Source organism: Oenanthe melanoleuca, chromosome 1 (genome assembly GCF_029582105.1).
Source record: "Oenanthe melanoleuca isolate GR-GAL-2019-014 chromosome 1, OMel1.0, whole genome shotgun sequence".
Lineage (NCBI taxonomy): Eukaryota > Metazoa > Chordata > Aves > Passeriformes > Muscicapidae > Oenanthe > Oenanthe melanoleuca.
Window position 1 is genome coordinate 78,682,579 of NC_079333.1, and position 17,474 is coordinate 78,700,052.

The window sequence follows — 17,474 nt, forward strand, 5'->3', positions numbered from 1 at the left end:
ACAATGCTCTGTCCTTGTCCTCTTGAGAGCCATGGCCCAGAGGACATGGGCAAGTTAATCAAGCACAGACCTCCAGGAGAACAGATCCTAGGGTGTCACAGCTTTTCAGCTCATGGGCTAGGATCATGAAAAAATCAAATCAGGTGATCAGAGCCTAAGGAAGGTGGTTGGGGCAGTATCTGCTATATGGGGGCGAGTTGGGAGGTGCCAAAGCCCTACTTCTCTCTATCAAACCTGATACTTCTCTCAGCAGCAGCAAAAATAGCTCAACTTAATACAAGCAGTTTTTTTGACCTAGATGTCATTTTTATTCCCCAGGATCTCAGCCCTAGATTTAGGTTCCAAAGTAGTTAAACAGAGAGATTTTGTTTGACTCACTTTTCTTTGACCTCAGTCTATGGAAAAGAAGACAAGACTGGTGGGAAGGATAATCACTTGTGGTACCAACATACATGGTATAAGGAAAAGGTGAGTGAAAATGCAGTGTTGTTGCTTGAGAATTAGACATTGTTTTAGGTGTAGTCTCAAAATCAAAATAATTGTAATCCAGAAGGTATTTTAGATGTCTTTCCATTGTTTGTTGTCTTCCTCTATCCCTTCCTTCAAGCAATGAACTACATTAGGAACTTTGCAGTGCAGTGTATTTTACCTGTGGGAAAGCAGAAAGGGACAAATTTGGCTTCATCACACTCACATGTTCTCTAAGGACAGATAAGACTTGTTTTTTAGGAAGAAAAATGTGTTTTTAACCCAAATGGGGACACGTGGGAGTTGCCATGTCCTGAGGATCCAGAGGATTTTGGACCTTTGCCTTTGTTTATCTCACTGCCTTTTGCAATGCTGACTGTGGAAACCACGAGTGATGCCAGCTTTCCATTAACTCTCACCTACAACCTAGTTTAGTATTTAGTATTTATTTAGTGCTGCTTGTTACTTTAGTTCCAGGAATTAATGGCTCCCTGGAGGAACTTGATCAAAGCAGGGAGCAGACAGTTATCAGAATACTGTATGTATGTCAGACAGTCGTGCTGGGGGTTCCAAGAATTACTGGGGTTTGAATGGGTCTTCTTGGGACATGCAAACTTTGATGATGTGACTAAGCTGAAAAAGGTCTCATTGCACAAGCAGTGCTGTTGAGGATTTTTTTTTTTTTTTGTACATTGTATGAAGAAGGTCCAGCACTTCTGATTTGTTTGTAGCTATAGATAAGCCATTTTTTTATTTCCTGTAGTCATTTCCTCCACTTCCCTCCAGCATCTGGTAAAAAGTGATCAAATAGTAAATCCAGAGATTATGATTAATCATCTCTTCACAGCCTGTTGTGCCATTTCAACCATGAGACTCACATTTCAAGCATATTTGATGATCTTCACACTGGGCAACCTTGTGGCTTCTCAGTTACAATCTTCTGGTAAGCTCAAATTCCATATATTTATTTAAAAGTTGATATATCAGCTATCATTATTTCTCTGTATATTTTACTTCATGTGTTACAATATTCAGTGGTTTTTTTGATTAGTAGATTGAGCCAAACAAAAATTCATATCCAGCATAAATGAAAGTGGTCTCCTAAAAAACAAAAGATAACAGATTTCTATGGAAGTTTTCTACCAGAGTAGATTGCAGCCAAAAAATACTAGACTTCACTAAACAAAGAAGGATAAAACATTCAAGGTAAGGCTTCTGCACTTACTACTCTGAAAGAATGAACACTATGGGAAAAGATCAGCAATACTTTATTCCAGAGAAAGCATCAAAATAAAAATACTATTACACAGCAAAATTATATATATTTTTCTGGTATATGTCTGCTATAGCTTGTCAAAGATAAATGCATTATTACAGAAATCAACCATAAAGCTCAACATCTACATCAAAAATCTAATCTTGGCTCTAGTTAATTTCCCCCAATTTCCCTGTCATTCATTTTATAAGGAAAAATAAATTCTCTGAAGTTATGATCTCCTTCTATCAACCTATAAGGCAGCTCTCTGTTCTGCCATACATATGGTAAATACCATTTTTGACAGTGCTGCACCCCTGGCTCCCCAGGGTTAATTATCCCTGTGAGTCACTGGCTGTCCTGTGAGGGAAGGTGACCTCCCTGCCCTGAGATGGCACTCACCTATAGCCATGCAGTGCTGTGGCATGCCTTTGTGGAAATACAAAATTAGAGTTGTGATGCTTATGGCCATAGTTAGGGATCTTCTGAGAAAAACCCCAAAGCACTCCATTTGGTGGATTCTCAGAATTATGCTGTAAGAATTACACCTCGTCTCAAAATGTCTATAAAAAACTTTTACTTGCTGTCTTTTTTTCTTTTTTCTCTTCTTGAAAAGATGTTTTCTAATCATTCTCTGCCCCATGCATTCAATCCAGCAATTGTGCACAAATGGAACCTTCGCCTACGTTTGTTCCTGTTAAAAAAATGAAACTGTCCTTCAGCAACCAGTAGTGCTAAGGGTAACTAAAGACTATAGGTTCAGATCTGGGTCTTGTTCTCCAGTAGTTTCTGTACAGGGTGCTGCAATATGTGGAAGTTCAACATGTGGTTAGTTATCAGGGTTTGTCAGTGTAAGGAAATCAAAAGTGGTTTTTCTTCTTTGTTAGGCATCAATGAGGTTGCAACTGTTCCAGTACATGCATGTTTCACTCTGTTATCTTTGAAGATTGATATTCTGCCTCTCCCTTTCTTTTTTTAAGTTTGTTCCATGACATTTAGCCTTTTAACATGTTCCCTTTCAGCAGTATTTTTTCTCAGTAATAAACTTTGAAAAATAGAAAGGAGGTGGAATGTACTTGCTCACATTCTTTCTCACGGCTGTATCTGCATAATTTTTTGCTCAAGGAAATTTCTTTGATTTTCCCCATACTCAACACAGCACAGTGATATTTTCCATGCTTCTCTGTCCTGAGAACAATTAGGTTCCCAGCAGGGCCTGTGAGGTTCAAGCCTTGTGCAGAACCTGACCTATCTGGTTTCACAGAGGGTGTAGGTTTGGGTAATTCTCTCTGAAGCTCTTTCTCCAGGGCACTGGGATGTGTCCTGCACAACTGCAGCATGCTGCATACCTGCAGGTCATCCTCAGACAGAGAGTTGTGCCACCTCTTCTAGCCCTGGGACTGCCTATTCACAACATTTTTGACCTTTGCATCTATCCATTATTATAATAGAAAGAATAATTATGAATGTGTGCTTTGGTGCATTGTATGGCTCTAAGATCATAATTAGAAGAAAGCTTTAAATGCTTGAAACTACTGTGGGAGAACTGACATATCAGCTGAAAATTATGTATGATGTTACAGCTGAACTTAGAAGAATTCCATCATAAATGAAGGGAGAGAAATGGTCTCCTCTATTCTCTTTCTCTTTCTCTTTCTACTAACAGAAGATACAAATGATTCTGCTTGCAAAGGTATAGGTGTGTACTTGCTTAAAATTAAACACCTTTTCAGCCAATGATAAGGGAAACATAAAAAAGAAAAAACATATTTCAGATAAACCGTATATATCCTCAGAGGATTTGATGCTAAAGTTTAAAGAAACTCACTTAGGTTATGCATGCCTTCATGATGAAATTCAAATTATGAAAAATATACATATTATAATTTGAAAAGATACATGCAAATGCCCTATTGTACATTTGCAAAAACTACAACTCATACGACATTCAAAAAGGCTTCACAGCTCATGAAATTAGGAAGCACAAGAAGAAAATTTCTCTGACTAGAGTTCTGAAAACAAAGTCTTTAATGACAAAAGATTGGTAAGATTCTGTCCTACATATCTACTTAATTATGTTGAAACTAATTTCTTATGAAATTATTTAAAATTAGAGCACAGGAAAGAATGTTTATTAATTATCAGGAAGGATGGTTTATTAATTTCTATTCAATTGCAATCAACTTTCAATAAATAATTTAATTATTGCCTTCCATTTTAGTGCACAAATAGCTGCACTTGTTGGAGTTTATAATTTTAGTTAAAGTCCCTACAGTTAAATTCATAATATGTTGGGATTTTTTGCAGAAAAAGGTTCTGATTAGATATATTTATTTATGTTAAGTTGATGCAATCTGACCAAATCCTGCTGAAGTCAACTACTCAGACTTAGGTCCACGAATAAATCACTGCAGGACTGGAATCAAACTGATATTCTCTGTTCACCACCAAACCCAAGATTTAGTCTTCACCTCTGAATTGCAGCCTATAATAAGTAGCGCAGAGTTGTAATAAATTTGAAAAAATGGAGAATAATGAATATGATTTAAGGTTCAGAATTAATTTGAGTATTTTTTTCCTTCCAACAGGCTAGTCAGAACAGACACTTGGTTGTTAGTTAGTGTCCACTAACTTTGTATTGTGTGGAAATGTGATGTGATTCCTCTGGTTTCCTTACTAGTATCCATCTCTAGAGCCAGTCATTCCTCAACTAACCCACTGAGAGTCTGAAGAGATCAAACTCCCTATTGAAAGAACACTGTGGGATTCAAGGCTGTAATCTGGTGTCCTTTGCACATTGGTATTGAGGGAAAATGTGGCATCCTGGAAAAGGATTTCAAGAATTGACCTGCACAGAGATGGAAGGGTGACTTACAGCTTTACCCAATCTTTACTTCTCTGCTGACAGGTTGTAGGGTATATAGTCACAGGTTCAAGGAGATTCCCAAGCATAGATCACCTATTTGGGAGGCAAAATAAGTCTAAATTTTGTCACTACATTTATTGTCAGATGTTTAGAAAAATTTTGGATAAACAGTTTCTGTGTGCTCTCTCTCACAATTAATGAGCCAGTGCTATTCCTCTTAATCTAACGATTTCCCCAGAAATATAATTTGCAAAAAAAAAAAGAAAAAAAGTTATTTATACTGCCCAGTAAGATAAAATCAATTCAGAAAGAATAAGCATTATAATATTGTTCTGGCATTCTGGACTTGGAGGAATAAAACTCACAGCATTGCAATTTTTTCCTTTTGGAGATATTCAAAACAAACTTTTCCTCTACTTGCCTCTGTTATGGTGTTCTGCATTTATTTTATAAACTCCTTTTCCTCTCTTCCTTCTTTTTTTTCTGTGTCTGTACAGCCCTTGTTACCAAATTGCCTGAACACCTCAAATCAACTGTGATGGAAAGAGACTTTCTATAGGGAGCATGTAGTGACAGGACAAGGGGCAGTGGCTTTGAAATGAAAGAGAATAGATTTGGATTAGATATTAGGAAAAGGTTCTTCCCTGTGAGGGTATTGAGGCACTGGAACAGGCTGCACAGAGAAGCTGTGGATGCCATCCTTGGAATTGTTCATGGCCAAGTTGGATGGAGCTCTGAGCAGCCTGGTCTAGTGGAATATTAAAAAACATGCCCTACAAAGAGCATTTTGCTTTCTATCATTGTGCCCAACCATTGTACACATAGAAACAGCATCAGAAATTAATTTTAAACTTAATTACCCTTGAAAATATGTAATTAAGAAAGCAAGTACTCTTCTTGTTCTTATTTTCATAAGTGAAGCATGATCATTAGCAGTTCTTTCTCAAAGTGAAAATACAGGCAATCAGACCAATTATCCAAAAGTAGAATGTATATATTTTGTAGCTTCTAAAGGGAATGGAAAGGATTCATGATATAGTCATAAAAATTATCACAGGTCAGTACAATATTCTCCATTCAATATTTATATATTTTTTTATTGTCAATTTTATTTAAGGGTTGAGAATATGTAATTATATACTTAAGACACAATTAACTACTTTTATAGAAAATCTAAGTCCAAGAAGTAAAGGATTTCAGTTACACTGTATACTGGACAGCACAACCATGCTAAAGTAGTCCATAAAATTTAAAATGTATTAGTGCAATCACAGACCAAGAATCCACTGTTAGGCACTTTGCCTACAAACTTATTAGTGGCTTTGGTAATAGACAAGATCATCTCTTAGACCTGCAGAAGGAAATTACAAAGAGCTTGAAATCTTATGAAAAATGAAGGTACTTTGCTGCAACAGAGGTAGAATTAGCTGGATAAACTCCATCTTATTACACCTTTTAAGGTTTTTCACTTCTGGTTTTGCCTCAGCATGTAAACAAGGTATTTTGTTTGAGAAAACAGTACAAAACAAATTTGTAGGCATTAGATAAGAGATGGAGGAGGCAGTTTCAAATCCTTTTCTTGAATAAGAGCAGAATAATTTTTTTTTTCCACAGCTCCATGAGTCACACAGCAGCAAACCTGAAGGTACATCTACCCAGTATGTTCTGGACTTTTGTCATAGCTGTCTGGAATGGTTTTGACAAAACTACATATACACAATATACTAGTACTAAAATACTACAACACAAATATCCCTCCATGAAAATGTTCTAACTCTCATTAAAGAAGTCATAAAGCACCTAGACACAGATACAGGCATGAAAATAGGCAAAATGCTTACTTGAACCCATTCACCACATTCTTTGTGTTGATTACAGAGCATAAGGTAGCAACCATGAGAGCAGTTATTCTTGATTCCCATGAAATGATCAGAAGGACTGGATATGATGAAAAGAGCATAAGAAATATTCCAAGATTCTAAACCCCTTCAAAAGTCCAGAGAAGCACAAAATGTATGCAGTATTCAAAGCTAAAATCCTCTATTCTCCTTCTAGACAGGAATATTCCAGCAAAGATTCTTTGTGGTAGACATTTCACAGCTGGAGAGAGGTCTGAAAATTTTGCCTTCAAGTGGTTGCTTGATGATACATTTTCTTCCTCTTTATTCATTCAAGTAAACATAATTTTGCAACTTACAGAATACAAAATAGATAGTTTTTTGATATAGTCTCTCTCTCATGTCACTGTGCATGCCTTCATTTCATGATTTTGAAATTCTAATTTCAACCTCTCTAAGTTATTTTACTCTATTTCCTTGTATTTTGGATGTTCTGATGTCTTCTTATTTTATGATTATCTGAGCCTATTGCCTAGATATTTTAGAAATGCTGATTGATATTCATGTCAAGGGATGCTTTTCATGCTCGCTCCTGAAATCATATTCTCCATAAATGTCCTGAGCAGGTGGGAAAGTTGCTATCAACACCACCATAATCAACTTCAATAAGAAGATGCAGATCACATGGGCAACAAGAGAGATTTTCCCCAATGAGAATGTGTCATTTTTTTACACGTGAGTATTGTCAGTACCTATTCCTCTCTTGTTAAAGGATTTTCTCAGGGAGAATTAAATATCCATTTGAATCTTCTGTGAACTAGAAATGTTTTCAACATTTTTTAATATCCAGCATGAAACCTGTTTATATTCACAACCTACAGAAGTGTACAAATCAATGAACTTGGGTCCCTCTTCCATCATTGTGATAAATGCCAATACTAATTACACTATTGAAAGTGCTTTTTCCATCTAAGTTTATATATTTTCCTTATTAACTGACATCACTAATGGCTAACAGAAGTGTAATATTATGGTTAAAGACAGTCATAGTGCTTATCTTTTCTTTCTGGGTTGCGTATGTGGAAGAACTTTTCACAGTATATTCTTGAAAACAGGATCATGAGAGCATCTGCTTGAGCAAGTCATTCTCTGCATGAATGAAACTTGATTATTTCAGACTGCATTGAGACCCAGGGCTGGAAATTCAGTGAAGTTTGGGTGATGAATTCCCTCACACCACCATGAAATTTTTCACTTTGGGAAAAGCCATGCTCAGATTTTCCTCAGTATAGCATTTGAAAAAAAAAAAGAAAAAAGAAAGAGCGGTAAAAAAATTTAATTAAATGGTGTTAATTGTTAAGTTTTCCATTCGCCAATATTATTTCATTTACAGATTTGATGAAGGCAAGCACAAAGTTTGGAAGCCATGTCCCACCTATTTATTGGATCAAGATTATAATTCTGGATGTCTTTTTAAGACAGAAGGTCCTACCCTTGCCATTTCTATCAGGAGCAGCAATGGAAGTGAACAGTTTTTTTCTAAAATATTCAAAACTGATTTTTACAGTAAGTATGAAAAATCGTGACTACTTTGGCAGGTTTTCCAGTTTTGTTAAGTTTGAGGAGAAATCAGTAATATGGAATATAAAGTGTTATTAGTTTGCACATCAAAACAAAACCACAGTTATTTCTTGCTGATTTTTGTTCCTTGCTGTCACCAGTAGTTACATAGGCTTGTGTGCAGCTGCAGTTAAATAACATAGGGCAGTTTGACTTGTCCCAAAATACCATTTCAAAATCCAAATGAAAATGCTAAATATATATATAGGTGCTCTTTGTCTAGTGCAGGCCTGCTGATCAAGAAAATGCATAATAGTTTTTTGTCTTAGTGCTGACTGTGTGATCATACTTTCAACCTTCATTCTTTTTCCATCTTCATGCAATGTGAGGCAGCAAAAACTGCTTCTTGTCAAAGATGCTGTCACAAAATCCTCATTGGGTCACAACAGAAAGTAACTGAGTGGCTATGGTACTGGCAGAGAGAGATGATGGTTCCTACTTTTATTAAATCTTTCCTGTCCCCAAATACATATTTAACATCTAGTGTGGGACTAGTTTATCTAAAACTTCTGAAATTTCACATACCTATGTCATTCAAAGTAGAGGGATTTTTTTTTCTAGTAGTGGTCACACAGAAGATATACAGTGGAGAATTATCTGAAAAATAATATATATTCCAAATTTATTAATAATTTTTTTTTAGCAAAAGGTATTAAATACAAACCTGTCAAGGTATCAAACTTTGAGAATACTTTTATATCTCATAATTTTACCAGTATCTGTTAAATTATGGAAAACTGCAGCCTGATCCTCAAATTTTCACTGTTAAACACCCACAGATAACAAAATTAATTTCAAAAGGGTGAGGTAACAAAGGACAAATATCAAGGATCAGACTGAAGTCTTTAAATTAGGAAGGCAGAGTTCTCATAATGCAAAAAGGCAACCAGAAGGATTGAGAAAGGTGGTAGCACTCTTTTCACCCCTTTATTTCCCACTGCTGAAGACTTACCAGCTGTGTAGGTCAGACCATGGTGTCTTCAGACCCTCTGAAAACAGTGAGGGGCAGATTTGGTTGTGCTTAGGTGGGAGCCCAGGGCTTTTGATATGCCCCACCATATCTCACATAGCCTCCAGCAGCTGCAAAATTCTGTCTTGGAGGTTTTATTCCATTTCTCACTTCATTTCCCATGAGGAAGAGTGTTCCTTGGTCTGGATTGCAGGGAGTGTGAGGAGACTGGAGTCCTTTCCTTAAGTAGCTACAACAGGTTCCTGACATGAGACAGTTGCAAAAGCAAAACCTCCAAGAAGAAACTCCACCTTCTCTTACTACTCATATTGAGCCAAGGAAGGAAAAAAAAATATTTTAACTGTAAAGTGCTTTTTTAGGACGCTATAGCAAAATTTGTTTCTCTTCTTCTCAGTAAAGCCCAGTCCACCTGAAAATGTGACCTTCTTCTGGGAAGAGGACACTGTTACTGTAAGCTGTAATAAACCAAAGAGAAATGCACTGTGCTTGACACTTGAGCTTCAGTACAAAAGCAAGTTTGACAAAGAGTGGCAAGTGAGTTGTATGTCACATTTTTAATTAACATTGAAAGCAGTTGGACATCACATTTTTAATCAACACTAGAAGGAGTTGGAGGTAGCTTATTCATAGAATATAAAATACAGCTGTTTCCAAAATTTTCTCCCTTCCTATATTTTCAAATATAGCTGCTAGCAGAAAACATCTAGATTTTTAGAACCCTGGGTTTCTGCCATGCCAGAAATAATTTACAAGTTAAAAGCAGTTCCCACCCTAAATGTTGAGGGAAATCTTAGGAAAAGGCATATATTCAGAATAGAGGAGTTTGGAAAGATAGAAGCAGAAAAGAGGGAAAAGAAGACAGAAAAAAAGGGAAAAACTAATTAAATAATATAAAAAAGAAATTACACAGAATTTTTATTTATTCTAAAATTAGCTGTTAAGTATTTCCAAGTATTATTTCACTAACTTCAACCTTTCCATTCTCAAATGTATGGATAGAAGTGTCTTTGTGCATTGTAAATATGCAACTCTAACATAGCACACTATGCAATGATTGTTAGAGCCTTCAACTCAATACCCTGAAAAAGGAATGGATGTGAATAGTCAAAAGTCAGTCAAGAAACAGAATTCCTCAAAACTCAGAGAACATTCAGTTCTGAGGTTTTGCACTGGCCTATCCTTTATCCTAGTTGTGACCATGACTGAGTGCAGCATTTTGAAGCACTGTCTTGAAAACAGCAATTAACAACGAGGATCCTCCTTTCTCAGTCCAGAACTTCTAGATGCTGCAGAGTGGGAGAGCAAGGCTTTGATCCAAGGAAGTGCTACTCTTTCCGGGTCAGACTGTGGAGGCTCTCACGACTCTGCAACGTGGAGAATTACAGCAGTGCCTGGGAAGCTGAAACATTTTGGATGAATGGCACGTTATTAGGTAACAGCCTATATGTATATATATTGTCTAAGTGCAAAAGAAGAAGGGGTGACTGCAAAAGAAGCTGAGGACATCCAGCAAATGAATGTTGCACTATTGTTCTCCATCTTGTGTTATCAAAGAAAATTCATGTGAAGGTTTAATTGTGACTGTTTAGTTTAATTCTGTCCACTGTTCCTGATGGCCTCTAAAGCTATCAATTTATGTCACAATCAGTCAAGTTAAGAGTGTTGTTATTTATGTTACAATAGCATCAAGGATGCCCCAGTGACAGTGATGATGGCTCTGTGTGTGTGGTTGTTGAAGGGGGGGTGTCCATATATGATATTTGGACATCAAATATGAACTCTAAGAAAATCCCTGACGTCCAATTTTTGAAGGCAGTTTGTTTTGCAAGTACCTCCAGTTGAATTATAGGACAACAGGTCACAGAAGTCTGATGCTTAAGGGTGCTGCATTGATCAAAGCAAGGAGGATGGGGAAAAGAGGTTGAAGGGAAGCAAAGCCAGAATCCAAGCTTTCCTAACAGACAGTTGCATTTAACTGAGGGTGACTGACATTAATTGGATTGTCAATGTAAATAGCATTCCTACTGCTTATCAAAACCAAACCCCAGATTTCCTATAGGAAAAAAACCTGTGCACCATACCAACACATTTATATTACCTAAGCACAAAATGCCACCCACTAGGCTTTATCAGAATTACAAAGCCCCCAGTTGTCCTGTAACAAGATCTGAGTTCTCTAAACTTCAATAGGCTATTAGCTCACTTGAAGAGTGAGCCAATCTATCTACAGAAATCCTGGACCACAGGGAGCCTGTGCACCCATGGCCACAGATAAGACTCTTCAGATAAGACTTACAGATAAAACTTTTTCACTATCCAAACTGTGAGCCTGAAAGCATGTCCTCAGGTGTGGCTGGCAAATTAAGAAATAAGGAAAATGTCTTCCTCTGCAGCTCTGATAGCAGACAGCCTTACCTGAGCCATTGGCCAGAGGCTGCCAGCAGGTACCTGCAAGCAAGGACATCACAGGGGAGACAGTCTAAGAGGTTAAAACATTCTGGGTGCCCCTGGATCAGAAGTGACATTGACACAGCCCCTTCACTGAGGCAAAAAGTTTTCTTCAGGACTTTGATGAGTTATTAACTCCAAATTCCTAATCAGGTGCAGCTTCAAGAAATTTCATTAACTCTGAAGACCTCACTTAGTGGTGGGGGGGGGTCATAATTTTACTTGTGGCTTCCTGGTGTCTAAACAGAGCAAGGGGGTGGAACAGGCTGGAGAGTTGCTCCTGTATGAATAATTATCCAGGGTTTGGCATTTTTGTGGAGACCAGAAGGCCAGTAGTAGGAGGCAGAGATTTGAGGTTACATTACAAAACTGTAGAAGAACACTAAGAATGCAGAAAAATGCACAAATTCATTATACTAAATTCATTAGTTTTATATATTTGCATGTGAGATGTTAGCCTGCCAGTAGTTACTTTCTGGGTATCAACTCTTTTTTGCTGGCTCTTTGTTTGCTGGGATTATTTGTTTGTATTTTTTTTGTTGGGAGATAAGACATTTGGGCTACATGTAAACTTGCATTTGCATCTTTAGTGATTGTAAGTAGTTGTATGTAATACAGATCTTAGCACAAAGTTGCTTTATCACTGTAAAAGTGATGTGATGGAGGTGAGTAGAAATATTTGATTGATTCATAATGTATCTACACTGCCTATAACCCCCCTCTGTTGTTCTCTACCAGGTCAATTTATATAAATAAAAGCACCATTTTATTTTGTTGGGGAAGCAGAGATTTTCCCTGCAGTCTCAACTGAACGATTTAATTTGTCTTGTCTTTAAAACCTTTTGTTGCTTTTTTTTTTTCTTTTTAAAGAAAAGCCAACATTTTAGCATGATTAAGAACATGTACAGTTAAAGCAAAAAAAAATTTTTTTGACATATTCTTTTTGTGTTTATTCTTAGATTCATGTGATGATGATGTAACTCCTCAGTCAAAAACAATAATTGTTTTAAGTTGTTCACAGGCAGTACTCTTAATGATGCTTATTCTCCTGATTCTTCTGTGTAAATGGCAGAGGTAAATATCATTTTATTGGTTACTACTAAATAGCCATGCCATGAAAATACAGCTATCATTCTGGATGAAGCCTTTTAGTGATGAAAATTCTTATCAGGTAAATGAAGTCATGGTGAAGATGTAGAAGTCAGTAGCTTAATCACTGTTGGAGCAATAACACATCCTGGCTTTCCAAACACCCAGGCCTTTAATTTGCAAAACTGGAACAATTCTGGTAAAAGGCAATGTTTCAGGATAAAACTGTCTCTTCCACCTAATTTCTTCTCTTTTTTTAGAAATCTTGTTAAACCCTGAGAAACTAATTTTTCTAGCTTCTTCTTCTGAAAAGACATTCGTTTGTGCAATCTTCATCAATCAATCAAAATGTCTGTTTGCACTAGGATAAAGTAAGCTTGAGTGCATTTAACTGTAATAAGACTATATCAGTATTTAAATTGGCAGCTGAATAATGGTTCATGTTTAGAATTTACAATTTAAAAAAACCCCAAACAACTACCAAACAACGAGCAAACCCAAAAAGGCCTCAGATTTCTTACTTTTTTTGATGGAAAAAAAAGCCAGAAACTATGTATTTTCAGAGATGAAAGTATTTGTGACTCTAATTTCCTTTTTAGTTTATAAATTGAGTTTTTTCTCCTGCACTTCTGTGGTTCACATTTAAGTTTGTATTCACTAAGCCAGCCAATACAGCTGGTTGCTACACCATCTTCCATGTCTAGGGGAAGGAAATCAGAGAATTCAAGCTCTGACTACTGCATCAAGCAGAATGGCACATGCTGACTAGCTGGAAGTTTGTGTAAAGTCTGGATTTTGCTAGGCTGGGGTTGGGTTGAAAATTCATCAAAAATTCTCTTAGCCCAATGGTGTTATTATCAGACTGTTGTAACTGCTTTTTGACTTTAGAACGCATTTAAAAGAAATCAAGAACAGAATACTGTCATGTAAAACATATTTGTGGGTACAGAACTGTGCTGAAGGAGATTTTTGTATGAACAAGTGTACTATAACAAAACATTGATTTGTACTTTTCTTTCCTTTTTGCAGGGTTCAGATGTCAGTCCTGCCTGCTATACCAGACCCAAAATACTCATTTGCTGATCTCTTCAATGATCATAATGGAAACCTACAGGTAAAAATCACCTTCTTAGCAGGGCTGTAAATTCCACAACGTTGAGAAAAATTTGAAAGTAGCTACTGATTCTTGCTCTGCACAGATACTACCACAAGGAGTCTCTGGCCCAAGATAAAAGCCCCAAAACCCTTCCCCTTGTGCAGCATCACCAAGAGGATGCACAGAGCAAATGCCAGAGCAAATAAAACCAGTGCAGTGCCTCTTTGGGACTGTGAAAAGACACTATAGAGGCAGAGAAAGTGCTGGAGAAGAGTTTAAGGGTGTCAGGAGGCACACTATCCCCTGAAATGAGGTGTTAGCATCCTTTCCTGCACATGATGGGTCAGGAGCTTGCTTCAGCCTGATCCTGTCCTTTATGTTTGTGAAGTGCTGAGTGTGTGAGTGCTGGCACAGTGATGGCACTCACACATTTGGAGGTGTCAGTCACAGTGGGAAACATCCTCTCTAAGCCAGAGAGGTGCATGTTCACAAAGCCTTGAGACACAGGATGGCTGTAACAGGTTTTGCTTTCACTATCTTTTTGTTTCTTATGAGTCCCTGACAACACATATGTGGTTTTTTGTTATTATCTGTACTGGTGTTTACTTTAATTGCTAGTAAGGTTCCTCTAAAGGGGAAACAGGTTAAATATTTACATTTTCAAACCCAATGGAATATCAAAAATCACTAGTAACTTTTCAGTGACAAGCTGAAAACTTTTTATATAAAAGGTAGTTTTAAACTCAAAGTGAAATAAAAAGATACAAATGCAAATTGGTACAGAAGCATTGATACAGATATGCTATGTTGCCTAAATCTTCATCTAAATTTAGTCTTAATTTAGATTAAGTCAAGGCCTGGGTCAAAGAAAGCATGAAATTATCAAAGAAAGCACACCAGATAATTTTCACATCCAAGGCTTAATTAAATACAAAAATGTATTTTATGTGGAATTAAGAATGTAGGAGTTCTGGAATTCTGTCTGCTTCCCTTCCATTCATTCTTTATCCTGCTATTTTATGTCCTGCTTCTTTACATTGCTTCTTTTTTATCTTGTCCATTGGCTTATCCTGGAAAGATGCCAGTATAAAAAGAAAATTGTTAGTTGGTATCTGTACAATCAAGTTTCCTTTGACAGATAACTCATCTCTGCCAACATTAACTTTAATTTTTCTAGGAATGGCTAGTCAAAAATGACCATGTGGTGTTGCAAACCAAACTAGAATATGAGGAACCAGAGTCCATTACTGAGGCAGAAAGTCAGCAAGAAGATGGGAAGAACAGTGACAAACAAGGGCCTTTGGAAAAAATCTTCACTTTTTCAGGAGCAGCTGAAAACAATGATGGCAAAGCAGCTGAGATTGCCTGCCTGATACCAGCACCCAACACTGCAGCTCCTCTTGCTGGCTTCCATATTTTAATGAATGATGACATGTATGTGATGTTATAAAAGCTGCATCATGCAGGAGGGTTTAGGGAATTCCATAAAAATCCTGATGAGCTGGGGAGAGTGACTGAATAGAAAAGGTCATCATGATGAGATTCACATCAAGGAAGACACTGGGCTGTGTTTTTAAATCTGTACTTTCCCAGCAGTTAGGATCTCTTGGGCAGAATCAAGTGTTTGAAACAAACTCCTGATGATCTACAGAGGTAGGATTTGCTCTTCTAATTGGGGTTTATCCCTAAAGCTCATTTTCTTGCTGTGGACAGGAGAGCACAGGAACTTTTCCATAATATATGTCAGCAGGGATGAGATTTAGTCCTTCTGCTTATGGAGTGTGTAGAGCAGGGCAAAAGAACCATTCTTCCCAAATGAAGAGAGAAAATAAAGAGATTTTGCTGTCTCGTGTAAAGAGATTTTTGATGCATAACTTTACATTTCATGGCATGCCTTAAAGGTTTTATAGAGAAGGAATAAGGCCCTCATCTAAGGAGAGGAGTGAGGATACACAGTGTTAAATCACATTTTAGCCTGCAGATTCTTCTGTGTAGCCTTACAGCCTTTATTTTAGAAAGCAGAAGTTCATTTTGAACAGTATTTAACTGAGTTTCATTTATTTCAAACTGGGGTTTAGTGCAACCAGCAGCTGTAGACACAAATTAGGACTTATTGCATATACTAGTCTCTTGTTTTGGTCTAGGAAATGGGGGCTTTGGGTTTTTTTAACAAGTTTAAAAAATAAGTTTAGAACAATATTCTAAAGTTTTCTAAACATACCTTCTTTTAAAGTATGTTTAAAACCAAATTTAAAATGCAATATACTAAGCAATCAAAATTGAGAAAAAAAATTTTGACTATTCTGAGTTTCTCCATATCACTTATGTTACATGCTATTTGAAGGCAAATTTAGTAAAAAATTTTGTGTTAAAAGTGTCTATCATCCAAGCAGATACAGTGTGATTATATGATGAATTAGCTACAGTTATTCACCTGCATATCAGTCAGTCATTAAATGGCTTTATCAGTTGACTAACCCTTGCCAATCACATGTTTTTATTATGCAAGCACTCTAAATTATTGTGCAAATTGGAAATTGCAGTATCAGAAAATTACAGTGATAAGTAAAATATATTAATTCAGTGCTTTAAAAACTTAAATTCCAGATCTTTACAAGAATAGTAAACAAAGTGCCAAAATCTTTGCCTAGGTGTTCCAGTTTGTTTTACAAGGGAAAATACAGACATTTTCTGGCCAGAAGTGGGAAACTTAATTGAAAGGACAGTTCAGCCACATTTCCCAAGCTTTTTTTTTTTTGACATTGTCACAGATTTGACTGTTCACTAACAAGATTAACATGCTAGCAAAGGATTTCCCATAATCGTGAAAATAATTTTATCTTGTGTGCAAGTTTTGGGGGGGCTTTTTGTACTCTTCACACTTCTGGAAATTTTTGTGAAAGGTAACCATGCAAAGTTTCAATAGCACTGTAAGAATGCACTGAATTTTAAGCTAATTCAAGCTCCATAAAATTTGACAAGCAGAAACTATCTCAGCTCAGTTCTTTGCACATTATATAAATTGTCCTTATTGCCTAAGCACCAAAGAAGTTATAGTGAATTACAACACACAAGAACCTGCTCCAGTAATAATTCTATGAATAAAGAGGGAAGGAAAGCACAGAATATATTGCTTAGTTGCTTCCTCTTCAATCCACATCATAGGGTTGCCTGTAAAGCAACTTCAATTAAACCACTTTCTGTTGGGTAAATACTTGTCTGTCTGAATTAAAAATGTTTTAGTACATTTTCCTGAAATTTTGCAGTGGGAAAAAAAAAAAAAAAGAGGAGAATAATCATGTTGAATTGTTCTGTTTAAGTAGCTGTCCTGAAATGTTGTAATCATATAAGTTTTTAGTACAAACTATATCTTCTATTGTGTTTTATAGATAGAAATGAGTTTCTCGTGCATCTATGCAACCACACTTACATTGTATATAGAATATTTCAAATAAAACAATCAAAACACCTACATACCTCAAATATTTATTGAAAAAATGTCCCCCTAGAAGAAAATAAGGGAAATTATAGGGAAAATATGAATTATAGGGAAAATAGGGAATTATTTGCTTTAGAAAAAAAGCTCCCCTCTCCCACTCTTCCTACCCCTAAAAAAAAACCAAAAAAGCCCTGCACTCCTTAGAAACTCTGTAAGAATGTCTATAGAATGATAAAACACACAGGGAACAGGAAAGGTCTTGCCTCTCTCCTCTCCTCTCCTCTCCTCTCCTCTCCTCTCCTCTCCTCTCCTCTCCTCTCCTCTCCTCTCCTCTCCTCTCCTCTCCTCTCCTCTCCTCTCCTCTCCTCTCCTCTCCTCTCCTCTC

General features: G+C 36.7%; 1 protein-coding gene across 1 annotated transcript; it reads left to right on the top strand.

The window, feature by feature from the left end:
• The first annotated feature begins 949 nt into the window (after window positions 1–949).
• CRLF2 (cytokine receptor like factor 2) lies at window positions 950–16,180 on the top strand. The gene is made up of 9 exons (XM_056489286.1): window positions 950–1,006; window positions 1,316–1,411; window positions 7,054–7,162; window positions 7,821–7,993; window positions 9,412–9,551; window positions 10,287–10,449; window positions 12,425–12,539; window positions 13,584–13,668; window positions 14,828–16,180. The coding sequence occupies exons 1-9, from the start codon at window positions 952–954 to the stop codon at window positions 15,098–15,100; spliced, it is 1,209 nt and encodes a 402-aa protein (XP_056345261.1). The 5' UTR covers window positions 950–951; the 3' UTR covers window positions 15,101–16,180.
• The last annotated feature ends 1,294 nt before the right edge of the window (window positions 16,181–17,474 follow it).

Bases quoted from the DNA above. Each gene is read 5' to 3' on its own strand.
- CRLF2 (XM_056489286.1), top strand. From the start codon at position 952: ATGGCTCCCTGGAGGAACTTGATCAAAGCAGGGAGCAGACAGTTATCA. The intron at 1,412-7,053 runs GTAAGCTCAAAT...TGTCCTGAGCAG, and splicing joins TTCTCAGTTACAATCTTCTG to GTGGGAAAGTTGCTATCAAC. The intron at 7,994-9,411 runs GTAAGTATGAAA...TCTTCTTCTCAG, and splicing joins ATTCAAAACTGATTTTTACA to TAAAGCCCAGTCCACCTGAA.